Raw genomic sequence first — 27,585 nt, 5'->3', positions numbered from 1 at the left:
GGGGTCTCTGAGTGAAGGGTGAGCATTGTGTGTGTTTGAGGGGAGGAGAGCTGAGTAAGGGTGTGTGTGTGTGTGGGAGCTGTGTGTGTGTGGGGATATGTGTGAGGAGGGAAGAGCTTTGTGAGGGGGTACATGCTGGATATGCCCCCTACCTGGCACCTGGCACACTTGGGTTTGGCGCGATAGAGCACACATGCTTGGCCACCATGGCCACACACTACACCCTGCCTAGAATATAAATATATATGATGTTGGGAATTGGGGCACTGCTCTTGGTGTAACACACCTGGGTTAATCCAAAACCCCAAAGTGAAATGTATGTGAGAGGAGGTAGGAGGAGGCCGCCAGTCACCACCGAATCCAACCTGCAGTATCGGAGGAAATTTCAGAGACTTCCAGAATCTCAGTTTTCCAGCCACCGTACTTACCCAGTCTGCTCTCTGGTAACGACGGCCATTTTGGCACACACATTATTTTACTGTGCATTAATAAATGCTGATTTTTATTCAGAAATTCTGTCACAAGTCACAAGCTTTATTCTTTCGCCTTCAGAGGTAATTTAGCTGACTGCTTAGTTGAAACAAGTCATACAGTACCACAGATGGTGCTATTTCTGCTACCAAATATAATTTTTTGTGCCTTCAGAGATAATTTTAATCCAGCCATCAGAGGTTATTTATTTATTATTTATCAGGCATGATGTTTATATACCTTTATAGAATGTGCATGTTTTTATGCTAATTTATGATTATCAGAACATCAGTGAACAATTTATTGTGTTATCATGCTATGTATTTACACACGCCCACCTAGAAGACTCACATAAAGCTACAGTATAAGTAGTGCCCTTCCATCACAACACTTTTTCAGTTAACTAGGACAGAATTCATCCTCTACATGTATGAAACAAGTAAATAATACAGTGGTTTAAGAGGGAATTAAAGTGTCTTTTGAAAAACAGGGGAATGTCTGTTTCCAGGATTTTCCTAGATTATTACTACCAGATTGCTGGAGAAAGAATAAAAATAGGGGCAAGTGTTGGGATCTGCATGTCATTTCATGAAATGGATAAGTGACAGATCGGAACAATGGAAGAAGAGTAATCTACAGTAATTATATTACTGTACATGTTTAATTTTATAATAATAATAATAATAATAATAATTATTATTATTATTATTATTACAATCATAATAATCATAATAATAATAATAATAATATTTTCTTTAAAAAAAAAAAAAGTAGAAGCCTTGCATCTGACTGTGCTAAATCTATTTACTTAGCAAAAACTTTCACATGCTACCAAAGCTATTTTTTATTTTTGGCAAGCAGAAAGATAAATGTTGGATTCAAATATTTTTATGCTGCAATCAAACATTGAGAAATGTTGTTTATTTTCAATAATGATGCTGACCAAAGTGTACTGTATGCAAGGACTTTATCTATATCTGATTTATTGGTAGAGAAACACAACATTTCAGCATAATATAAACAGTGGGAGTACATGACCTTTCCCGCAATCCCGTTTTATTCCAAACTATGCACAATAACACATGTACTTGGTGGGCTGTACTAATGACAGATGAAGGACATCTACTGTACACTAGTCATATGTAGGGGTGAGCGGGTTCGGATTTCTGAAATCCGAACCCCCCCGAGCCCCCCCGATCCGAGTCCGATCCGAGTCAGGCTCGACTTTTCCCGCCTGACTCGGATCTGACATCGAGGCAAAACGTCATCATCCCGCCTTCCGAGTCTCGCGGGTTTTGGATCCTATATAAGGTACCCGCGTCGGCGCCATTTTCTCACTCGGCTGTGGACAGTGAAGAGGGAGGGTGGGAGTTAGTGCTGTGTAGTGTAGTGTAGTGTAGTGCTGCTGTTGTCCACTACTTCAAAGTCCATAGGGGCTGGCTGTGTTGTGCTGTGCTGCTGTTGTTAATAGGGGCTGTGTCCACTACTTCAAAGTCCATAGGGGCTGGCTGGACTGTGTTGTGCAGTCAGTTCTCCATAGGGGCTGTGTCCACTCCAAAGTCCTGTGCAGTGTCCCAGTCCTAAAGGGGTGCTGTAGTGTTGTCCAGGGGGTGCTCTGTCCATCAGGGGTGCTCCCCCCAAGTGCTAAAAAAATAATATATTTTCTGTGTTTGTGAATTGTGTGCGCAGTAGCCGCACGTGCATCAACAAAGTAGTGCCAAGCGTGCGCCTGTGTCATAAGTAAAGGGCCGGCTGGCTTGACCGTTAAAGGGTGCTGTAACCCCCGAAAGTACACTCCAGTCCAAACCAAAAAAAAATTATTTTCTGTGTTTGTGAATTGTGTGCGCAGTAGCCGCACGTGCATCAACAAAGTAGTGCCAAGCGTGCGCCTGTGTCATAAGTAAAGGGCCGGCTGGCTTGACCGTTAAGGGTGCTGTAACCCCCGAAAGTACACTCCAGTCCAAACCAAAAAAAAAATTATTTTCTGTGTTTGTGAATTGTGTGCGCAGTAGCCGCACGTGCATCAACAAAGTAGTGCCAAGCGTGCGCCTGTGTCATAAGTAAAGGGCCGGCTGGCTTGATCGTTAAGGGTGCTGTAACCCCCGAAAGTACACTCCAGTCCAAACCAAAAAAAAAATTATTTTCTGTGTTTGTGAATTGTGTGCGCAGTAGCCGCACGTGCATCAACAAAGTAGTGCCAAACGTGCGCCTGTGTCATAAGTAAAGGGCCGGCTGGCTTGACCGTTAAGGGTGCTGTAACCCCCGAAAGTACACTCCAGTCCAAACCAAAAAAAAAATTATTTTCTGTGTTTGTGAATTGTGTGCGCAGTAGCCGCACGTGCATCAACAAAGTAGTGCCAAACGTGCGCCTGTGTCATAAGTAAAGGGCCGGCTGGCTTGACCGTTAAGGGTGCTGTAACCCCCGAAAGTACACTCCAGTCCAAACCCAAAAAAAAATTATTTTCTGTGTTTGTGAATTGTGTGCGCAGTAGCCGCACGTGCATCAACAAAGTAGTGCCAAGCGTGCGCCTGTGTCATAAGTAAAGGGCCGGCTGGCTTGACCGTTAAGGGTGCTGTAACCCCCGAAAGTACACTCCAGTCCAAACCAAAAAAAAAATTATTTTCTGTGTTTGTGAATTGTGTGCGCAGTAGCCGCACGTGCATCAACAAAGTAGTGCCAAGCGTGCGCCTGTGTCATAAGTAAAGGGCCGGCTGGCTTGACCGTTAAGGGTGCTGTAACCCCCGAAAGTACACTCCAGTCCAAACCTAAAAAAAAATTATTTTCTGTGTTTGTGAATTGTGTGCGCAGTAGCCGCACGTGCATCAACAAAGTAGTGCCAAGCGTGCGCCTGTGTCATAAGTAAAGGGCCAGCTGGCTTGACCGTTAAAGGGTGCTGTAACCCCCGAAAGTACACTCCAGTCCAAACCAAAAAAAAATTATTTTCTGTGTTTGTGAATTGTGTGCGCAGTAGCCGCACGTGCATCAACAAAGTAGTGCCAAGCGTGCGCCTGTGTCATAAGTAAAGGGCCGGCTGGCTTGACCGTTAAGGGTGCTGTAACCCCCGAAAGTACACTCCAGTCCAAACCAAAAAAAAAATTATTTTCTGTGTTTGTGAATTGTGTGCGCAGTAGCCGCACGTGCATCAACAAAGTAGTGCCAAGCGTGCGCCTGTGTCATAAGTAAAGGGCCGGCTGGCTTGACCGTTAAGGGTGCTGTAACCCCCGAAAGTACACTCCAGTCCAAACCTAAAAAAAAATTATTTTCTGTGTTTGTGAATTGTGTGCGCAGTAGCCGCACGTGCATCAACAAAGTAGTGCCAAGCGTGCGCCTGTGTCATAAGTAAAGGGCCAGCTGGCTTGACCGTTAAAGGGTGCTGTAACCCCCGAAAGTACACTCCAGTCCAAACCAAAAAAAAATTATTTTCTGTGTTTGTGAATTGTGTGCGCAGTAGCCGCACGTGCATCAACAAAGTAGTGCCAAGCGTGTGCCTGTGTCATAAGTAAAGGGCCGGCTGGCTTGACCGTTAAGGGTGCTGTAACCCCTGAAAGTACACTCCAGTCCAAACCTAAAAAAAAATTATTTTCTGTGTTTGTGAATTGTGTGCGCAGTAGCCGCACGTGCATCAACAAAGTAGTGCCAAGCGTGCGCCTGTGTCATAAGTAAAGGGCCGGCTGGCTTGACCGTTAAGGGTGCTGTAACCCCCGAAAGTACACTCCAGTCCAAACCAAAAAAAAAATTATTTTCTGTGTTTAGCCGCACGTATATATCAAATCGATATAACATAAATGGAGGACCAAACTTTCTCCGATAAAAATAAAATAGAGAAAGATCAAGAACCACTTCCTCCTAGTGCTGAAGCTGCTGCCACTAGTCATGACATAGACGATAACATGCCATCAACGTCGTCTGCCAAGGCCGATGCCCAATGTCATAGTAGAGGGCACATACAATCCCAAATGGCAAAGTTCAGGAAAATGACCTTGAAAAAGACATTTAAATCAGCTGAAGAGAAACGTAAACTTGCCAATATGCCATTTACGACACGGAGTGGCAAGGAACGGCTAAGGTCGATCCCTAGTATGTTCATGACTAGTGGTTCAGCTTCACATGACGATGGAAGCACTCCTCCCACTAAAAAAATCAAAAGAGTTAAGCTGGCAAAAGCACAGCGAAGAACTGTGCTTTCTAAGAAGATATCACAAATCCCCAAGGAGAGTCCAAGTGTGGTGGTGGTTGCGATGCCTGACCTTCCCAGCACTGGACGGGAAGAGGTGGCTCTTTCCACCATTTGCACGTCCCCTGCAAGTGCTGAAAGGAGCACCCACAGTCCACTTGCTGATATGCAAATTGAAGATGTCACTGTTGAAGTACAACAGGATGAGGATACTGGTGTAGCTGGCGCTGAGGAGGAAGTTGGCGAGGAGGATTCTGATGGTGATGTGGTTTGTTTAAATCAGGCTCCGGGGGAGACAGTTGTTGTCCGTGGGATGAAAAAGCCCATCACGGTCATGCCTGGGCAGAAGACCAAACATTCCACCTCTTTGGTCTGGCAATATTTCTATCCAAATCCGGACAACAACTGTCTTGCCATATGTACCATATGTAAAGGTGAAATAAGTAGGGGTAGGGACGTCAACCACCTAGGAACATCCTCCCTTATACGGCACCTGCAGCGCGTTCATAAAAAGTTACTGTCAAGTTCAGAAACTGGCTCAGACCGTAAGCAGTCCAGGGACACCTAAATCCCGTTGTCCTGTTGTATCCAAGCGCCTGCAAACCACACCGTCAACTCCCTCCTCGTCAATTTCCTCCTTAGTCAGGATCGGAAGTAGTCCTGCAGGCCATATCACTGGCATGACTGACTCTCCTATCCGGGATTCCTCCGGAGGATCCTGCATTGCTACGCCTACTGCTGCCGCTGCTGCTGTTGCTGCTGCTGCTGGGAGTCGTTCATCATCCCAGAGAGGAAGTAGGAACACCACTACTTTTACTAAACAATTGACCCTCCAACAGTCCTTAGCGAGGAGGATGAAGTACGACAGCAGTCATCCTGAAGCAAAACGTATAACTGAGGCCTTGACTGCTATGTTGGTGTTAGACGTGCGTCCGGTATCCGCCATTAGTGCAGTGGGATTTAGACAATTGATGGAGGTAGTGTGTCCCCGGTTCCAAATCCCGTCTAGATTCCACTTCACTAGGCAGGCGATACCGAGACTGTACAGAAACGTCAGAAAAAGTGTCCTCAGTGTCCTGAAAAATGCCGTTGTACACAATGTCCACTTAACCACGGACATGTGGACAAGTGGAACAGGGCAGACTAAGGACTATATGACTGTGACAGCCCACTGGGTAGATGTATCACCTTACGCAGCAACAGCAGCAGCGTCACCAGTAGCAGCATCTCAGAAACGCCAGCTCGTTACAAGGCAGGCTACGCTGTGTATCACCGGTTTCAGTAAGAGGCACACCGCCGACAACCTCTTAGAGAAACTGAGGGAAATCATCGCCCAGTGGCTTACCCCACTTAGACTCTCCTGGGGATTTGTGATATCTGACAACGCCACCAATATTGTGCGGGCATTACATCTGGGCAAATTCCAGCACGTCCCATGTTTTGCTCACACAATAAACTTGGTGGTGCAGAATTTTCTGAAAAGCGACAGGGGCGTGCAGGAGACGCTTTGGGTGGCCCGAAAAATTTCTGGCCACTTTCGCCATTCAGCGACTGCGTGCCGAAGACTGGAGCGCCAGCAAACACTCTTGAACCTGCCCCGCCATCACCTGAAGCAAGAGGTTGTGACGCGGTGGAACTCAACCCTCTATATGCTTCAGAGGATGGAGGAGCAGCAAAAGGCCATACAAGCCTATACATCCACCTATGACATAGGCAAAGGAGGGGGTATGCACCTGACTCAAGCGCAGTGGAGAATGATTTCCGTGTTGTGCAAGGTTCTTCAGCCCTTCGAACTTGCCACACGTGAAGTCAGTTCAGACACTGCCAGCTTGAGTCAGGTCATTCCCCTCATCAGGCTTTTGCAGAAGCAGCTGGAGAAAGTGAAGGAGGAGCTAAGACGGAGCGATTCCGCTCGGCATGTGGGACTTGTGGATGAAGCCCTTCATTCGCTTTGCCAGGATTCCAGGGTGGTCAATTTGTTGAAATCAGACCACTACATTTTGGCCACCGTGCTCGATCCTAGGTTTAAAGCCTATGTGGTGTCTCTCTTTCCGGCCGACACAAGCCTGCAGAGGTGCAAAGACCTGCTGGTGAACACACTGTCAGCTGAAGCGGAACGTGACACGTCAACGGCTCCTTCTTCATTTTCTCCCGCAACTGGGGCTGCCAGGAAAAAACTTAGGTATCCTAAGCAACCCGCTGGCGGTGATGCAGGGCAGGCAGGACCAAGTTTGGACATCTGGTCCGGACTGAAGGACCTGGCAACAATTTCTGACATGTCTACTGTCACTGCATATGATACTGTCACCATTGACAGAATGGTGGAGGATTACATCGGTGACAGCATCCAAGTAGGCATGTCAGACAGTCCATACCTGTACTGGCAGGAAAAAGAGGCAATTTGGAGGCCCCTGTACAAACTGGCTCTATTTTACCTGAGTTGCCCCCCCTCCAGTGTGTACTCCGAAAGAGTGTTTAGTGCAGCCGGGAACCTTGTCAGCGAAAGGCGTAGGAGGTTGCTTCCACAGAATGTGGAGAAGATGATGTTCATCAAAATGAATTATCAGCTCTTCCAGGGAGACCAGCCTCCAGAACGTACAGAGGGACCTGTGGTGGTGGATTCAAGTGGGGACGAGTTAATACTTTGTGAGGATGAGGATGTACACACTGAAGAGGGTGAGGAATCGGTGGATGAGGAGGATGAGGATGACATCTTGCCTCCGTAGAGCCAGTTTGTGCAGGGACACATTAATTGCCAGCTTGTTTTGTGGGGGCCCAAACGAACCAATCATTTCAGCCACAGTTGTGTGGCAGACCCTGGCGCTGAAATGATTGATTTGTTAAAGTGTGCATGTCCTGTTTATACAACATAAGGGTGGGTGGGAGGGCCCAAGGACAATTCCATCTTGCACCTCTTTTTTTCTTTGCATTATGTACAGTTTGGGGCCTAGTTTTTCTAACTGCCATCCTGTCTGCCACTGCAGTGTCACTCCTAGATGGGTCACGTGTTTGTGCCGCCCACTCGTGTCGCTTAGCATAGTCATCCAGCTACCTCGGTGCAACCTTTTGGACATAAAAACACTATTGTGAGGTGTGAGGTGTTCAGAATAGACTGGAAATGAGTGGAAATTAAGGTTATTGAGGTTAATAATAGCATAGGAGCAGAAAAACCTACAAATTCTGTGATTTTAGCTGTTTTTATGCTTTTTTTCAAAAAAATACAGATCCAAAACACAAAACCCAGAACCCAAAACACGGAAGGGTGGTTTTGGCAAAACCAATCCAGATCCAAAACACGAAGAAAGATCCAGATCCAAAACCAAAACACAAAACACGAAAAGTGGCCGGTGCACACCCCTAGTCATATGTGCACTGTCTGCTGTAGAATATGAAAGCAAGGACTGTGCGTTGTCCACTCAATGGGGATTCTCCTGCCCTATTATATCACCGCTTTCCATAATATGATGAAACTTCTATTCAAATGTATACATTTATTATAATAATGCCCCCTTACAATGTCGGCATAACGGTGGTCCTCCCCCTCGGGATCCCATACTTCTCTCCTGAGGAAATCGGACTGACTTAGGAAGTCGAACCTTGACTCAGAATCTGTATACATAACAAGTTGCCATGGGGTGTCTGGCCTTTCATGCCTACTGAATGAGCAGCTCTATGAGACAACATGAGGAAAAGGGGTGCCAGTTTAAGGTCTCGCCCGTGTTATCCTGAGAGTATGGAATTTGACCACCACTCAAATGTTTACAAACATCCACAACGGCATGAACTGTGACTGGTAGAAACATCAATATACAAAGGCTTATTTTGAGTTGGGAGTAAAGCAAAAAAGAAGACATTAACTTTGCACCTTGGTAAAACCATACTACACTGCAGGTGGGGCATATGTAACATGTGCAAAGAGACGTAGGGGTCTATTTACTAAGCAGTGTTAGGGGACAAAGTTAAAGTAGATAAGGGATCAGCCAATCAGCTCCCAACTGTCATTTTTCAAACACAGCCTGTGACATGGCAGTTAGGAGCTGATTGGCTGGTACTCTATCTCATTTTACTTTGTCTCCTAACACTGCTTAGTAAATAGACCCCTTAGATTTGGGAGAGGTGTGTCCAAACTCAAATGTAAATTGCAGTGCAATAATAAAGCTGGCCAGCATTTGTGGGCTACATGTACAAGTACTTACCCTACTTGCAGGAGCAATTCATGTATTTGCACCCCTTGCATTGCCCCATGGTTTGCTCCAGATACAAAGTTACTTTTTTGCTTTTCTCTCAACTAAGAATCAGGCCCACAATGGGGAGGGATAACAAGGCCCATCAAGGGACTACTTGCCCCACTTGAACTTCCATGAATTTTATAGATGTGGACAGTGGGCCTGATTCAGAGCCGCTCGTAAGCGGCCGCTCGTTCGTTCCGAGCGATGTTTGCACAATTGCGCATGCGTACGGATCGTAATACGCATGCGCGAACCAGTCAGTGCGGCCGAAAATCGTTTGTTCGCTAAATGGCGATTGCCTGCTATTTTGAGTGACAGGAGGAGGCGTATGTGGGTGGTAACAGGGGAAGGTGCTTGAAAACGGTGAGTGGAGATTCGAACGCAAGCGTGCTTAAAGGTCAAAACGGGCATTTTATGGGTGTGCATAATTAATACAGCAGCGTCATTGACCACGTCACTGCGTTATTTTATAGTCAGAACTGCTCGCAAGATTGCGGTAGGAAAAACCAACCACAAGACTAGCGAGCAGTTCATACGCTGGTCGATGTACTCGATTAATCTAATAAATAGCGGACATGACGTAGGATGCGAGCGGCCAGGGGGCGTAGTTTCCCAAAAATCGACCGCAAGATTTGTTCGCTCGTTCAGACATAGAGGCGTGAACAGACCGCAAAGAGCGAACGGTTCATTTGAATAGCCACCCCTTTTTTCTGAACGAGCGAGCGCAAATAGCGTCCGGCTCTGAATCAGGCCCAGTGGCCCTGATTCAGAGCTGGACGCTCTGAATCAGGGCCGGGCTATTTGTTTTTTAGAACGGCCTCCTGGCCGCTCGCATAGCTGTGGGTTACCACCCACAGCTATAGCGAGCGGCTATCATGATGGTCGCGATGGTCAAGACCATCGCGACCATCAGGCTTGTGACGAGATCCTTGTGGTAGGGTCTCGTGGCCGCAAGCCCCAGAGAGCTTTCGGCTCTCACAGAGCCGGAAGCTCTCCACTGACATCACTTGTGATGTCAGTGGGGCCGCCCCCAAACGAGAGGCGTTCTCATGGGAACGCCTCCGTTTGGGCAGCCACCCCCCCCGGCCCGCCCACCAAAGGGGGCGAGCTCTCACTCAACATAGACAGCTCACCCCATTTGTTGCGAGAGCCGGAGCGACGGAGTGCCCGTCGCTATCCGGGTCTCGCGCATGCGCACGTCGGAGCCAGCTCCATCGTGCACATGCGCTCTGGGCCACCATCGACCCGGTTGCGAGCGCTCAGCGCTTGCGACCGGGTCTGAATCAGGCCCAGTGTTACAGTTGTTTCCCTTGTATTACACATTGCTGTGCATAGTGTACAGTAACAAGAATACAAGTCTGTTTCATTCATGAAAGTACAGTATAGGCCTGTAATGTACAATACCTATACATTTGTGACAGCCAAAAGAACAAGGCTCAAGGGGCAGTTTTTCTTCGTGTACCTTAGTAAATAAGAGGAATGGTCTATAATGTCACCCAGAAATGATTAGGAAGCAGTGAAGCATGATTTCTCATCCCCACCTGTTATTTGTAGTTTTCAGGAGAGTCGATTCTCTGCACGAAGACTTCAGCTCGGCCAAGTCCAGTTACGAGAAGAAGATTGTTTCGGTACAAGTAAATCTTCAAGAGCTCGGTAAATATTCCGATTGTCGCTTTATCTTTGTGGAATTATCTCTGTTTTCTTCTAAACTACTGTAATTGCCTATTTTGCTAGGACACAGTATATGAGCTGCTCATCTGTTCTTTAAATGTAACAGACATAAAGCTGCGGTGTTTCCAGTTAAAGGGGGTTTTCACCTGACAATAAAGTTATTTAATGTCTCTTCTCCAACTCTAGGGGCCTCTATCACTAAGACATAGAGATCCCAATAGTATCACTAGTTTAAGTCTGGTTCTGTTGCTTAAAGTTACTGTGGATCTTTGCTGGGCGGCATCCATGATCATTTCTGAGCCTTGGAGGAGGGGCTGGAACTGACAGGGGGCTACTGATAGAACACAGTGGCCAATCGCTCAAGAAGCAGACATTATTTCTATTGGCACAGTAATCACATCCTCCGACCCTCAGAGATAAGACTAAAGGCACACATCCACTAGATGACAGGCAAAAGACTGCACAATTCCGACATTGTAATTGTGCAGTCGTTTGTCAGTCTGTGATGAGCCTACACTGAATGAGCAGTCGTTCGGTGTAAGGTCATCAATCATCTGCAAACATGTTGAACCTGACGATATCGTCAGGTTGTACAACATATTTGTACGATGATAGATGTCTAAACGACCAACGATGTTCAAACGATTATCAAATGATTTTCAAATGATCAAACGATAACGATATCGTTATCGTTCAATCGACCCAATTAAATCGTCTAGTGGATGTGTGCCTTAAATGTAATGTACCAGGACCGTGCTGATTTGGGTAAACAGTGGAAATTGTGCTCAAGATACCCAGGATTCAGAGAGGTATTTAAGAACATGTACATTGCTAAAACAATATTATTTCCATTCAATGTTAAAAGTTTAAATAGTGTAGTTCCTGCATGGTTTTTGTAACAGTGCCCATTCCATATTAGGGGAGTTTGCTTGCAGGAACTGACAGCATCTTCAGATGGCATTGATTCCCAGATCCCCGCTTATTCCTGTGGGAAAGAGATCCAGGGTTGCAAAGAGGGATCCAAGCAGATCCCCTTGACACCTCCCCACTGCGTGACCTGCCGTCGTGAGCTTGGATCATGCATGCGCCGTGGCCCAACACGGGAGAGGTAACATTGTTAGGGATCACGAGGACAGCTGTCCCCGCACCAGAGGAATACTGAATTGCTCCAGTAATTCAGTATCCACTGCCCCAACTAGAGGCAAGTTGGATACATAAATGTTGGGGGTCACCCAGCCCCTGATGATGAATAGGCCACTTAGTGCTGTATATCCACCATAAAGCAGTATAATATGATATACAACAATATAAATTATTATTATTTTTTTTTAAATATATTTTTATTTTGACTCAGTAGTCAGTAGTATATACTCAATATTAAATTAATTTCTTGATAGACAAAAATACATAATATTAACATACATTATATCTTATAGTGTACAATATACGAAAAGTAATACAATATAACCATCATTATCGCAGAAAATACAAAATTATTATTTTTATTATTATTATTCTTATTAAATAGAAAAAAATATTTATCTAGAGACAAGTGACAAGCTTATTCAATTCAGGAACTATTTAGCTTAAGTTCAAAGTTTTAAATGATGGTTACGCTCTTTAACACAGCTATCCCCTGTCTAACGTATACAGCTAAATCTTATTATTATAACCCATTTCCTCTGTTATTATAATTAACATTATTAATATTATTTACTGATTATGATTTTTTTTTTTAAATATATAGGAATATTTATAGTTAAATTAGTGTTAAAAAAAATAAAAAAATAAAATAATAATAATAATAATAATAATAATAATAGCAAGTATCCAAAGTGCATGTTCTTCTTTGTCTATAAATCTACCACATCTGGAGAATTACTACACGCGTGTGCTGTGTACATGCTGCACAAGCATTATCTCTGACAAACAACACTTTTCCAGCCAGTTCATTAGAGGACTGGGGTAAGGACATTCAAGGCTTCAGGCCCGTGTATGTTTATTCCCAGAACACATCAGCTGTGTGTTGCTTTTGCAGTGAAGTGTAAATTATGGGGATTTGAACGTTTACCAAAACTGACGCATTTATTTTCTGCGTTTTAACTTCCGAGAGGACCCTACCCATAAAAGTCTCAACAACCACACGTTTGGGACATGAAATAGATCTGCGCTACCCTGAAGTGTTTACAAACGCTGAAATAATCCACAGAAAAGCAGGTTTGAGTTTCCGCATCGGCTGAGAACTCTTGTACTTTACACACCAGCTTCCCCCCCCCCAAATAAACATCAGTCCAGACTGAGAACCATGTGTTCTGCTGCTACCAAAAGTTCAACCTACAAAACTCCACATCCTGTTTGAACATAAAGTTATTTGTGAACTATAAATGGCTGCAGACCAGTCAGGAGGGCCGTCTGCAGATACTTAGTTATAGTCAGCTGGAGATAATGATGCTGATTAACTAATTAAAGTGATTTAAATGTTGTTTGCTCTGAAAAACACAATTATTTGGTTAGTTTTTCAATAAACATCTGCAATTAAAAACGTGCCATGGAATGATTTGGGTAACAGGGAGTATCAGCTTGTGCGGAACTTCTCAAGCCTTCTTGTGCGGTATGTGTAGCATCTAAATAAAAATGTACAGATGTGTCCTCATTCACCTAGCGTTTATTTACTATATGGTGGATGGTGCCACTTAGATGCTCCACCATGGACAGCAATTCATACTGTACTGTACTTTTCCCAAAACTTTTGTGACATATTTGCATCGTAGCTGTGTACAAAGTAGCTTGCAGGCTATTTGGAGAGGATTGAGCAAAGGTGTATTTAAATTAGAGATGTGCGGGTTCGGATTTACTCGGTCCTTACCGCCATTTTACCGCAAGTTCGGATTAGTTCGGATTTATTTTATTAGCTTTCCAAAACACGTGATAGCCAATAGCCAATAAAATGCCGTTTTGAGATCCGAGTAAATCCAAGTAAATCCCGCTCGTCTCTAATTTAAATAATAAACAATTATTTATGAAAACTACTTTATACACTTTGAGTAATTACAGCGTGGCATATTTTTTTTCTCTGTTTTATTACATCCTTGTCAGAACAATGCTTACTGCTTCAACGTTTATGCTTATTCATATATATTTAAATAATAACCCTTGACGCAGGCTATATGGCACCATTATACAGTACATTTAGAGGTGTGCACTACCTTATTATAATTTGTTATATATTTCATTGCATCATATTATTAAATTAACTCACCTAAATACAATTTTCCCTATTATATCTCATTTCCTAAACCCAACGCATTTTACAGTTTGCGCCACCCAAGGCTCTGCTGGTCAGAGACTGGGACATATATGTTTAATAAGACATTGAATTAAACAATTCCTCTTCATGACAGATATATTACATATATATATATATATATATATATATATATATATATACTGTATATCTACAGATGTGTCCACATACATCTCACATCCATGTGCTACAAGTCGCTTTAAACATAACGCGTGAGCACCGTGCCACTTGGTAGCACAGATCGTCTTTTTGTGCGAAAACGATGAGAATATGACACACAAGCAACTTCTGCTGATTAAAATGATATGCGGCATGCCTATATTCTGTGTGTGACTGTGGGTGTATCTGCATGCCTATATTCTGTGTGTGACTGCGGGTGTATCTGCATGCCTATATTCTGTGTGTGACTGCGGGTGTATCTGCATGCCTATATTCTGTGTGACTGTGGGTGTATCTGCATGCCTATGTTCTGTGTGTGACTGCGGGTGTATCTGCATGCCTATATCCTGTGTGTGACTGCGGCTGTATCTGCATGCCTATATTCTGTGTGTGACTGCGGGTGTATCTGCATGCCTATATTCTGTGTGTGACTGCGGGTGTATCTGCATGCCTATATTCTGTGTGTGACTGTGGGTGTATCTGCATGCCTATATTCTGTGTGTGACTGCGGGTGTATCTGCATGCCTATATTCTGTGTGTGACTGTGGGTGTATCTGCATGCCTATATTCTGTGTGTGACTGTGGGTGTATCTGCATGCAAAATGCTATGTTACAGTGTCAGCGGCTGTGACACTGCCACTGCAAAGTAGCATTTTGCATGCAGATACACCCACAGTCACACAGAATATAGGCATGCAGATACACCCGCAGTCACACACAGAATATAGGCATGCAGATCAACCGCAGTCACACACAGAATATAGGTATGCAGATACACCCGCAGTCACACACAGAATATAGGCATGCAGATACTCCCGCAGTCACACACAGAATATAGGCATGCAGATACACCCGCAGTCACACACAGAATATAGGTATGCAGATACACCCGCAGTCACACACAGAATAAAGGCATGCAGATACACCCGCAGTCACACACAGAATAAAAGAATGCAGATACACCCGCAGTCACACACAGAATATAGGCATGCAGATACAGCCGCAGTCACACACAGGATATAGGCATGCAGAAACACCCACAGTCACACTCAGAACATAGGCATGCAGATACACCCACAGTCACACAGAATATAGGCATGCAGATACACCCGCAGTCACACACAGAATATAGGTATGCAGATACACCCGCAGTCACACACAGAATATAGGCATCCCGCATATCATTTTAATCAGCAGAAGCTGCATGTGTGTCCAATTTGCATGGCTTTATAAATAATATGCATTGAAGGAAAAAGTTGCATGAAAAGACGCTCAGCGTTACCGAGTAACGCAACGGCATGGCGCAACTAGAAGGGCTGTAAGGAGGGGGAGAGAAAGAGGGAGAGAGAGAGGGGGAGAGATTAGTCTTTATTACAGAGCAAATCAGATGAGTGTCATCTATTTAATAGCTTGGAAACACCATGCTAAAAAGAGAGGCAATTAGCAATCATTAAGCAATTATGTAATTGTTGATTCCATTTATAGCACTGCATTTTAATAATTATGTTTTTGATCATTAGACATGAAATCTGTGGGCAACTGCTCGTACTGCCATGACGCCAACTACTTGAGCCAGGAGATCAGCAAACTACACGGGGAGCTGGAGGAAATGCAAAAGTTGCTCGTGGCACAGGATGTGAAAATGTACCGAACCTCTCAGAACCATCAACTACTGACAGCTGTCAACAGCAAAATGGACAACCAGATAGTGAGAAGCAACGTCTCCCTTCGTCAGATAAACCAGACCCTGGGTCTTTTCCTGTCCCAGGTCAAAGGCTGGCAGACGGCAGCGTCGGAGCTGGAGGCCTCGGTGAAGAACTTGGTCCAGGAGAGGTATGACATCACAGCGGCTGTTCAGCAGATAAATTTTACTCTAGGCCAAACATCAGACTGGATACAAGTTATACACAGGAAGACTGACGAGGAAACTCTGACGCTGCAAAAAATCGTCAATGATTGGCAAAATTACAGCAAGGTTTTCACCACATTTAAGGCCACATCGGGCAAAACAATTGACATGGTGAGGAACATTCAGAGCAGCATGGGAGCCACCGCCCAACAAATCACCCTCAACACGGAGGTCATACATGACCTAGTTCTCCAAGTGATGAGTCTCCAGCTGCAGTTGGATAACATTACTTCCTTCCTGGACGACCACGAGGAAAACATGCAAGATCTCCAATATCATTCCAAGTACACGCAGAACCGGACGGTTGAGCGGTTCGAGAGCCTGGAGGGCAGGATGTTTTCCCATGAGACAGAAATCGGCACAATATTTGCCAATATCAATGCTACCGACACCCACGTGCACAGCATGCTGAAATACCTTGACGACGTACGACTGTCTTGCACCCACGGGTTCAACTCTCATGCCGAGGAATTATATTACCTCAATAAAACGGTCGGGCTCATGCTGGGCGCCACCGATTTGCTGAGAGAGAGGTTCAGTTTAATGAACGCGCAGTTAGATTTTGACGTACGGAACCTATCAATGATCATGGAAGAAATGAAGTTAGTGGACATCAGTCACGGGGAAATTCTTCAGAAGGTCACTATTGTGCAAGGTAAGACTGGCAAGCGATACTTCACATTTATGGAATAAAATGCAGAGCGCCGTTTGCATTTCCCTGAAAGGTCATTCTCATTAAATATTCTCACATACATGGTGTCACAGCAGTTATCCATTTCATAAAGTATTTTGCCAAAATTTATCAAGACCTCTGTTGATAGTGTTTGGTGCAGAATGGGTCTTTCCGAAGACCCAATACAGAATATAGAGCCATGTGACTCAAAGTCAGCTGCTGATTAAGCACCAACCAATCCTGTTGGGGGAAGGGGGGTGTAGAATATGTACACAATACACTTTAGTACATGTTTTTCCTGATTTATCCCATTTAGGCCAGATTTCTAGTTTAAATACCTGTGAGCATGGGAACAAGACATGTGTGGACTATGTATGTATAAATAGGTTATTGACATTAGTGGATTCCAATATGGCATGACCAGTGTAGATTTCAAAACAGAGCAGCGGCCATTTTGTCACCGGCTTCCGATTGCGCAGTTTTCTTTTAAATGTGATACACAGGGAATATGTGAACTTTCTATCATATTTTATTATTAACAGAGCTGAAATCAGATGAATTCTGCATTTTATACAAAGAGCTTCATTTTCTGGATTAGTTGTTCATTAATACGGATGAATGTAGGTGAAAAGGCTATTGTGTTTTGTACCCACAATTATTCATGAACTTTGCCACTAGTTTTGGCTAATAATTTGCTACAATTTACAGTATACTTTATGGATTGGGTACATCATGCTATTTTTTGCATGAAACCCTGTCCTCGCTATACACAACACTTTATGGGGGAAATTCAATTAAAAGTGATGGACAAGCGGTCGGAACGCTGGTACATCATAGTGACCAAGGTCACACATTTTAATGCGCACCCAATAGAGGTGCATAGGGAAATGTCTGATGTTGGACTAGAGATGTACGCTGAACCCCATCTTTCGGTTTTAGATCTGATTCATCTTCGCATTTTGGTTTTCGATCTGGGTTTTAAAATAATAAATAAATACAAAATTCTAAACATTTTTTTTTTTAGAAACAGCTAAAATCATGTAATTTTTTTCAATCTAAAACCCAAAATTTGGATTTAAAATCTGATTTCCAAATGCCTCCATTAAATCAGAACCATGACTCTGATCTGTCTGGATTCAAGAAATTTGGGTGGATTTGAATTTCTGGAGAACCGAACCCCACATCTCTACGTTGGACTACAATAATTCTCAGTGATGTGCGCAGTGCACTTCAGCACAGCACCTTGCAGGGAATTGAATTACCCCCTATTTACTCAGATGTCTCGTCTCAATTTACTATAGACATTTTTAAAAGAAAGAGTCAGTTATAATTACTTTAGTACCCACATACATTTTACTTCTTCAGTCTTGTTGTCATTACGTGATTCATGGAAACGTTTAAAGTTTAACTATGCAGAAAGCAAAACTATTTATACCACAAATCACAATGACCTGGGAGTGAGAGAGACTTTCTCTGCCAGGAAATGTCACAGCAAGGCTGGATTTTACAAGACCACAGATTGCTGTAAGACAACCTGAATTATTACAGATGACTTATTGTTCCATTTGCCTTGGTAATAAACAAAACGCGTTATCCTGGTAGTAACTACAAAAAAAGGACAAAATTATTTTTGACAGTTTTGCAGACAAATTATCGAAAACTATGGGTGGTTCTTTCAAAATAAATGGGGCTTTAAGGCACAATCTAAAGGGATATTCTGATGAAATAAACAGACATGATATAAGCGTCATTTCTTGTGCAGATAGATTTATGCCAGAAATACTTCTTACCCCTCCGTCTGTCCCCACCACCGCTGTGCAGAATAACTAGTGCCTGTGTTTTTAATGGGCCACTAAACCAAAATAGAAAGAATGTTATTACATTTTCCATGTCCCAAAGCACTTACTCCACCAGCCGGCATCTATCTTTGTGCCCCCGTTTCATTGACTATTCTTGAGCTTCTGTCTGCAGACCGTTGAATGCTTTGCTGGAGGAATGTGGCCATAATAAAGGTCTAAATATATATCTCCATATATTAAAGTACAAAAATGGGCACAAAAGAAGTAAAACACATTCAAATATGCACAATAAGCTATCCATGTATAGTGTTGGTGGAAATTCCTAGCTGAAGCAATAACATTGTGCTTCTCTGTTAGTAAATTGCTAGTTATTCCTTATGAGTTATTTATTTCATGCCACACACATGACTGTTCCAGATGACCAAGCTCTGATGGGCATAATAACGTTCTAATCTGGTCACAGAAGTGCAGAATGGAGGGACCAACACTTGCAACCAGAAGTTGATCATCAATGACCGTTGTGCTCATCTCCAGACCCCATATCCAAACATGGACACTAAAGATCTAATCAACTTTGATTGGACTATTCCCAGATGTTGTTCTTGTTTTGTAGCTACTGTACGTAAACACCCAGTGATGTTGGTCCAATTAGCTGATTAGCAGTTTAATATAACGCAAGTGTCTGGATGGATCTATGGCCCTGATTCAGACCCACTCACGAGCGGCTGTCCGCTCGCAAGTGGGTCGATGGTCTGCACTGCGCATGCGCACGACGGAGGGAGCTCCGTCGTGCTTATGCGCGAGACGCGACGAGCGAAGGACTTTCCTTCGCTCGTAGTGTCTGATCAAAGGGAGCGTGCTGTCGATGTTGATTGACAGCACGCCCCCTTTGGTGGGCGTGCCGGGGGCATGCCTGCCAGACGGAGGCGTTCCCAAGGGAATGCCTACCGTCAGAAGCCGGCCCCACTGACATCACTAGTAATGTCAGTGGGAGTGATTTTGGCTCTGATAGAGCCAAAATCACTCCAGGCCTTGCGGTTGAGAAACTCAACCGCAGGCTTCTGCTCGCAGTGGCGATGGTCGCGATGGTCAAAGCCAGCGTGACCATCATCCTGCACGCTCGTATATGCTGTGGGTGGTGACCCACAGCTGTACGAGCGTCCAGGAGGACGCTCCATATTTATGGAGGTGGGCCCTGATTCAGAGCGAGCGCTCTGGTCAGAGCATCCGGCTCTGAATCAGGGCCTAATAAATAAGTTCCTGGAAGAATGTTCTTTAGTCCCACCATTAATCAAAATAAGAAAAAAATATGTAACAAAATATTCTGGTAACAATGTTGCACAACACACTGCTGGTAGAAAATATACTGAAAAAAACAAGATATCCATGTTTTTGTAACTTGTCAATGAGGAATGTTTTGTATTGATACCATTCTCTTTTATGAAAATTTTTTATATGCATATAATGCATTCCACACATACAGCGCTGACATACAGCTACACAACACGTTATAACCCCCAGTAGTGAAAATAATGTTTCCAGCTGCTACAATCCGTGTACAACCCCACCAGAGGACCCATGTCACGCACACTGTGATATTTGCCACATGTATGAACACTTCTCAGCTGATAGCTCTATAATATGGACAAACACAAGGTAGGTGCAGTACAGTATGGGGTAATTATGTGGGAAAGGGAAAACAGGGGAGAAAGATTCTCACACAGGAGAACAAAAAAATCTCTAATAGTTTATAGTTTGAGTAAAAGCATCTGAGTATTATATAACAAACAATGAGGAACCATACTAATCTGAACGAATAACAGACAGAAAAAGAAGCTCTAGAAAGTAGGTTATACTAACATTGAACTTTTAATTAGTTCTTTAAAAAAAATGGATGCTATTAAATATCAAATACTGACTGACAATGAGAAAAGCAGAAAAAATATATAAAGAGTAAAATAGCAAGAATAATAAAAGTGCAAAGATGTATAGTGGAAATGATGTGTTATTCCACTATTATGTAAAGATACCACATACTTCTATCAATATCAGTGATAATCAGGATTTGAAGTGGGCCGGAACGGAGCCTGAACTGTTTTCTATCGGTTCTATTTGGAGGTGGAATTAGTTCCGCCTTTTCCAGCCCACCTTACCCGGCCAGTCAGCCCTGCGCTGCAGGGAATTGCCGGGAGTCCATTGAGATTTTGTTACCAGCTGGCGCCCGGCTCCTTCCCTACAGCTGAAGCCGGAGTGGGCACTATGGGAAAGACGTCATGACGTCTCTCCCATAGTTCCAAGGAGCAGCCAGTCGGACAACAGCGAACACAGGAGCAGGGCTTAAGGTAAGTATTGTGTGTTACTTTTTATTTTTGTGTAAGTGGCACTACTACTGGGGGCACTACTGCTGGTGCTTTACTACTATGGGGCATTAGTACTGGGGCATTACTACAGTGAGCACTACTACTGGGGGCATTACTACTGGGAGCACTACTACAGGGGGTACTACTACAGGGGGCATTACTACTGGGGCACTACTACAGGGGGCATTAGAATTGGGGCACTACTACAGGGGGCATTACTTTTGGGGGCACTACTATTGGGGGCATTACTACTGGGGGCACTACTAATGGGGGCATTACTACTGGGGGCATTACCACTGTGGCCACTACTAATGGGGGAATTGCATAGGGGGCACTGCATAAGGGGCACCACTACCTGGGGGCACTGCCTAAGGCACACCAGTACTGAGGGCATTGCATAAGGGGCACCACTACAGTGGGCATTGCATAAGGGGCACTACTGCTGTGGGCATTGTGTAAGAGACACTACTACTGTGGGTATTATGTGCATTAGAGGCACTACTACTGTGGGCATTGTGTAAAAGGGGCACTACTGTGTGTCATACATGATTAAGGGAACCTACTATGTGGTGTAATGTTAATCAGGGAAAATATGTAATGTGAATAAGATTGTGCTACTGTGTGGCATAATTTGAATTGGGGATACTATTGTGTGAATACGCCCCTTTCTTTTGAGACCACACCCCTTTTTGTCATGCATGTTGTCCTTATTAAAAAAGCATCGGCAGGGGGGGGGGGGGTGAGTTCCAGCACGTCTCTAGGACCACTGTAAGCACTGGTGATAATTAACAATAATTTGAGCCACACATGGGAAAGAAGGTAGATAATAAGTGGAATGGGGCTGAAAAATGCCTCAAATGAATCCACTATTATACAGTAGATGATAGTAAAAATAGGCAGAACCTGTGCACTTATGTGCTTGAAGATCTGCTTTCTCTGGCTGTGCAGCAGCAGTTTAGTGGTGGGAACCGCAGAGTTATTAAAGTTCATTCCCACCATTGAAGTCAATGAGGGAACTGCTCATTGGCTGAGAGGCGGAGGCTTGCCTCTCTCAGCCAATGAGCGTTCAGTCAATGTATTTCTATGGGACACGTGGCGGCTGAACTGGCATTCGGGAAGTACTGTCCCTAGAGGGCAGTACTCTGTCCGGTGGGCTCGGCATTGGTGTTATTTCTATTTTACCAAGACCAAGGATGCCTACATGGAATGAAGAGGACCAGAACCAATGGGTGGGTGCGTATGGATTTTTTTTACAGGTACTGATCATTGAAGGGGAAAGACAAGCGCTCGGGACAAGGTAAGTATGTAGTGTGAGTGCGGGTGAGTGATTCAGTGAGTGTATGTGTAATAAAATATTAAAAGCTATGGTATGTCTACTGTCTTTTTTTCAATATTTCTTTTACAGGCGGAAAAGTGGCACCAGCAGGCCCTTAATGCCGCGCATGCTTGTACCTGTAGTTCTATAATACCGGCATGCGAGGGAGTCTTGGTGGGACAACTACCCCCCTGTAAAAGACAATATTACTTTTACAAAAATTATTAACCCCATCAAGTGTGCACTTACCAGCCAGGAATCCGGAGGATAGCCCCAGGCTTCAGCACTGACCTGGGGTACCCAGGAGAGGGGGTACCCCTTTATTGGGGGGTCCCCACCTCCACAGGGATCCCTGGCCTGGGCTGTCTAGTGTGGGTGCACCGGCGTGGTTGAGATGCTCTGAGAGGACTAGGGTGCCCTACTTTTCTGGGGTACGACATTCATCTCACATAAATTGGTTTTAAACCCGTACAAAGTTGCAGATGATTTATTACAGAAATTGGCGTGGCGCAGAGCCATGGCCGCTGCATTGCAGCACTTCTTACCTAGATTCAGACTCAATCGCACACAGACGTTGCACATCCATTTGATCAGTGTACGCTAGCAATGCAGATTTGTCGCTTCCAGTTGTTTTATTTATGTGAGTAAATGCACATTTTGAGCTAGACACTTGGCACAGCTGAGATGCCCGGGACCTGGCGCGCCGAGAACGGCTATTTGGCACGACTGAAGCCACAGTGTGTGAGGACACATATGTACATCTCTATAGCTGCATATACATGTAACGATTTTTTTAACGATTTAACTATAACAACGTCGTTATCGTTCAATCATTGAAAAAATTGTTCAGTTTCTGAGTTATAATGATGAACGATTATCGTTCATGCGCGTTCCCGTCTGTAGTTTGTAGTTCATTCTGACTGACCAACTGAACGATTTTCAAAAATCGTTTGTAGTTAAAAAAAAATCGTTTATTACACTTTAAAAAATCTGACAGATAATCGTTCAGAAAATCGTTGGTAACAAAATCGTTGTGTGTGTATGCAGCTTTAGTGTGTCGTCCTATAGTGTACTGTCTCCTGCTGAGTATAAATGAACCTCTGACAGGTGGAAGGGGGGGGGGATGTTGCCTTTTTGGTATAGCAAAACTTCAATAACAACATTCGGGAAATAAGTATTAGCTGCATTGTGTATGACAAAAAAAAGTTCAACAATAAAAACAAAAGTCACAGAGAAGCTCAGTAGGTCTGTGACAAACCTGGCAGCGTAACTCAGGACTGGACTGCACACGTTGTAAAATGCACTTTCCTTTCAGTTCCACGGCTGGTGGGATAACTCGTTTCCAAGCATTACTTCATACACAGATTCCCAGCTCAAGGAGAAAGGATTAATCACACAGCCAATATTATTTTTCCACTTTTCAGGGAGCACATACTGTGTTTAAAGACATTATAGGCAAAATACATCTGGTGCGATATAAAATCAGATGTACGGATGGCGCCTGTGACAGAGATGATCAGGACAGTTTGATAATAGAAAAATATACAGAAGTCTGCAAAGTGTGACGCACAAACAGATTCGGTCGAAATTACCATTATTTTGCCTCCCTGCAGGTAAAACCTGAAATTTACAATGTACCTTACCGGCCACTCATCCCAATACAGGCAGCTCATCCCAATACAGGCAGCTCATCCCAATACAGGCAGCTCATCCCAATACAGGCCGCTCATCCCAATACAGGCCGCTCATCCCAATACAGGCCGCTCATCCCAATACAGGCCGCTCATCCCAATACAGGCCGCTCACCCCAATACAGGCCGCTCACCCCAATACAGGCCGCTCATCCCAATACAGGCAGCTCATCCCAATACAGGCAGCTCATCCCAATACAGGCCGCTCACCCCAATACAGGCAGCTCATCCCAATACAGGCAGCTCATCCCAATACAGGCCGCTCATCCCAATACAGGCCGCTCATCCCAATACAGGACGCTCACCCCAATACAGGCCGCTCACCCCAATACAGGCCGCTCATCCCAATACAGACGCTCATCCCAATACAGGCCGCTCATCCCACTACAGGCAGCTCATCCCAATACAGGCCGCTCATCCCAATACAGGCAGCTCATCCCAATACAGGCCGCTCATCCCAATACAGGCAGCTCATCCCAATACAGACAGCTCGTCCCAATACAGGCAGCTCGTCCCAATACAGGCCGCTCGTCCCAATACAGGCCGCTCGTCCCAAAACAGGCCGCTCGTCCCAATACAGGCAGCCTTCCCAATACAGGCCGCTCATCCCAACACAGCCAGCTCATCCCAATACAGGCCGCTCATCCCAATACAGGCCGCTCATCCCAATACAGGCCGCTCATCCCAATACAGGCCGCTCATCCCAATACAGGCCGCTCATCCCAAGACAGGCCGCTCATCCCTACACAGGCCACTCATCCCAACACAGGCCGCTCATCCCAACACAGGCCGCTCATCCCAACGCAGCCAGCTCATCCCAATACAGGCAGCTCATCCCAATACAGGCCGCTCATCCCAATACAGGCCGCTCATCCCAACACAGCCAGCTCATCCCAATACAGGCCGCTCATCCCAACACAGGCCGCTCATCCCAACACAGGCCGCTCATCCCAACACAGGCCGCTCATCCCAATACAGGCCGCTCATCGCTATACAGGCCGCTCATCCCAATACAGGCAGCTCATCCCAATACAGGCCGCTCATCCCAATACAGGCCGCTCATCCCACTACAGGCCGCTCATCCCAATACAGGCCGCTCATCCCAATACAGGCAGCTCATCCCAATACAGGCCGCTCATCCCAATACAGGCCGCTCATCCCAACACAGGCAGCTCATCCCAACACAGGCCGCTCATCCCAATACAGGCGGCTCATCCCAATACAGCCGCTCATCCCAATACAGGCAGCTCATCCCAATACAGGCCGCTCATCCCAATACAGGCAGCTCATCCCAATACAGGCCGCTCATCCCAATACAGGCCGCTCATCCCAACACAGGCCGCTCATCCCAACACAGGCCGCTCATCCCAATACAGGCCGCTCATCCCTATACAGGCCGCTCACCCCAATACAGGCCGCTCATCCAAATACAGGCCGCTCATCCCAATACAGGCCGCTCATCCCAATACAGGCAGCTCATCCCAATACAGGCCGCTCATCCCAATACAGGCCGCTCATCCCAATACAGGCCGCTCATCCCAAGACAGGCCGCTCATCCCTACACAGGCCACTCATCCCAACACAGGCAGCTCATCCCAACACAGGCCGCTCATCCCAACGCAGCCAGCTCATCCCAATACAGGCAGCTCATCCCAATACAGGCCGCTCATCCCAATACAGGCCGCTCATCCCAACACAGCCAGCTCATCCCAATACAGGCCGCTCATCCCAACACAGGCCGCTCATCCCAACACAGGCCGCTCATCCCAATACAGGCCGCTCATCGCTATACAGGCCGCTCATCCCAATACAGGCAGCTCATCCCAATACAGGCCGCTCATCCCAATACAGGCCGCTCATCCCACTACAGGCCGCTCATCCCAATACAGGCCGCTCATCCCAATACAGGCAGCTCATCCCAATACAGGCCGCTCATCCCAATACAGGCCGCTCATCCCAACACAGGCAGCTCATCCCAACACAGGCCGCTCATCCCAATACAGGCGGCTCATCCCAATACAGCCGCTCATCCCAATACAGGCAGCTCATCCCAATACAGGCCGCTCATCCCAATACAGGCAGCTCATCCCAATACAGGCCGCTCATCCCAATACAGGCCGCTCATCCCAACACAGGCCGCTCATCCCAACACAGGCCGCTCATCCCAATACAGGCCGCTCATCCCTATACAGGCCGCTCATCCCAATACAGGCCGCTCATCCCAATACAGGCCGCTCATCCCAATACAGGCCGCTCATCCCAATACAGGCAGCTCATCCCAATACAGGCCGCTCATCCCAATACAGGCCGCTCATCCCAATACAGGCCGCTCATCCCAATACAGGCCGCTCATCCCAAAACAGGCAGCTCATCCCAATACAGGCCGCTCATCCCAACACAGGCAACTCATCCCAACACAGGCCGCTCATCCCAATACAGGCCGCTCATCCCAATACAGGCCGCTCACTCCAATACAGGACGCTCATCTCAATACAGGCCAGTCATCCCAATACAGGCCGCTCATCCCAATACAGGCAGCTCATCCCAATACAGGCCGCTCGTCCCAATACAGGCCAGTCATCCCAATACAGGCCGCTCATCCCAATACAGGCCGCTCATCCCAATACAGGCAGCTCATCCCAATACAGGCCGCTCATCCCAATACAGGCCGCTCATCCCAATACAGGCAGCTCATCCCAATACAGGCCGCTCGTCCCAATACAGACAGCTCGTCCCAATACAGGCAGCTCGTCCCAATACAGGCCGCTCGTCCCAATACAGGCCGCTCGTCCCAAAACAGGCCGCTCGTCCCAATACAGGCAGCCATCCCAATACAGGCCGCTCATCCCAACACAGCCAGCTCATCCCAATACAGGCCGCTCATCACAATACAGGCCGCTCATCCCAATACAGGCCGCTCATCCCAATACAGGCCGCTCATCCCAATACAGGCCGCTCATCCCAAGACAGGCCGCTCATCCCTACACAGGCCACTCATCCCAACACAGGCCGCTCATCCCAACACAGGCCGCTCATCCCAACGCAGCCAGCTCATCCCAATACAGGCAGCTCATCCCAATACAGGCCGCTCATCCCAATACAGGCCGCTCATCCCAACACAGCCAGCTCATCCCAATACAGGCCGCTCATCCCAACACAGGCCGCTCATCCCAACACAGGCCGCTCATCCCAATACAGGCCGCTCATCGCTATACAGGCCGCTCATCCCAATACAGGCAGCTCATCCCAATACAGGCCGCTCATCCCAATACAGGCCGCTCATCCCACTACAGGCCGCTCATCCCAATACAGGCCGCTCATCCCAATACAGGCAGCTCATCCCAATACAGGCCGCTCATCCCAATACAGGCCGCTCATCCCAACACAGGCAGCTCATCCCAACACAGGCCGCTCATCCCAATACAGGCGGCTCATCCCAATACAGCCGCTCATCCCAATACAGGCAGCTCATCCCAATACAGGCCGCTCATCCCAATACAGGCAGCTCATCCCAATACAGGCCGCTCATCCCAATACAGGCCGCTCATCCCAACACAGGCCGCTCATCCCAACACAGGCCGCTCATCCCAATACAGGCCGCTCATCCCTATACAGGCCGCTCATCCCAATACAGGCCGCTCATCCCAATACAGGCCGCTCATCCCAATACAGGCCGCTCATCCCAATACAGGCAGCTCATCCCAATACAGGCCGCTCATCCCAATACAGGCCGCTCATCCCAATACAGGCCGCTCATCCCAGTACAGGCCGCTCATCCCAATACAGGCCGCTCATCCCAATACAGGCCGCTCATCCCAAAACAGGCAGC

General features: G+C 46.0%; 1 protein-coding gene across 2 annotated transcripts in view; it reads left to right on the top strand.

The window, feature by feature from the left end:
- SCARA3 (scavenger receptor class A member 3) overlaps nucleotides 1-27,585 on the top strand; it is a 70,731-nt gene that overhangs the window by 34,709 nt on the left and 8,437 nt on the right. For both annotated transcript variants that reach the window (XM_088465706.1, XM_088465705.1), the window contains exons 4-5: nucleotides 10,430-10,528; nucleotides 15,530-16,573. In XM_088465706.1, the coding sequence (XP_088321832.1) occupies nucleotides 10,430-10,528; nucleotides 15,530-16,573 (1,143 nt within the window). The remainder of the gene's footprint in view (nucleotides 1-10,429; nucleotides 10,529-15,529; nucleotides 16,574-27,585) is intronic.

Source organism: Taudactylus pleione, unplaced genomic scaffold (assembly GCF_031769625.1).
Source record: "Taudactylus pleione unplaced genomic scaffold, aTauple2 ptg000063l, whole genome shotgun sequence".
Taxonomy (NCBI): Eukaryota; Metazoa; Chordata; class Amphibia; order Anura; family Myobatrachidae; genus Taudactylus; species Taudactylus pleione.
This window is presented reverse-complemented; position numbering and strand designations above follow the sequence as displayed.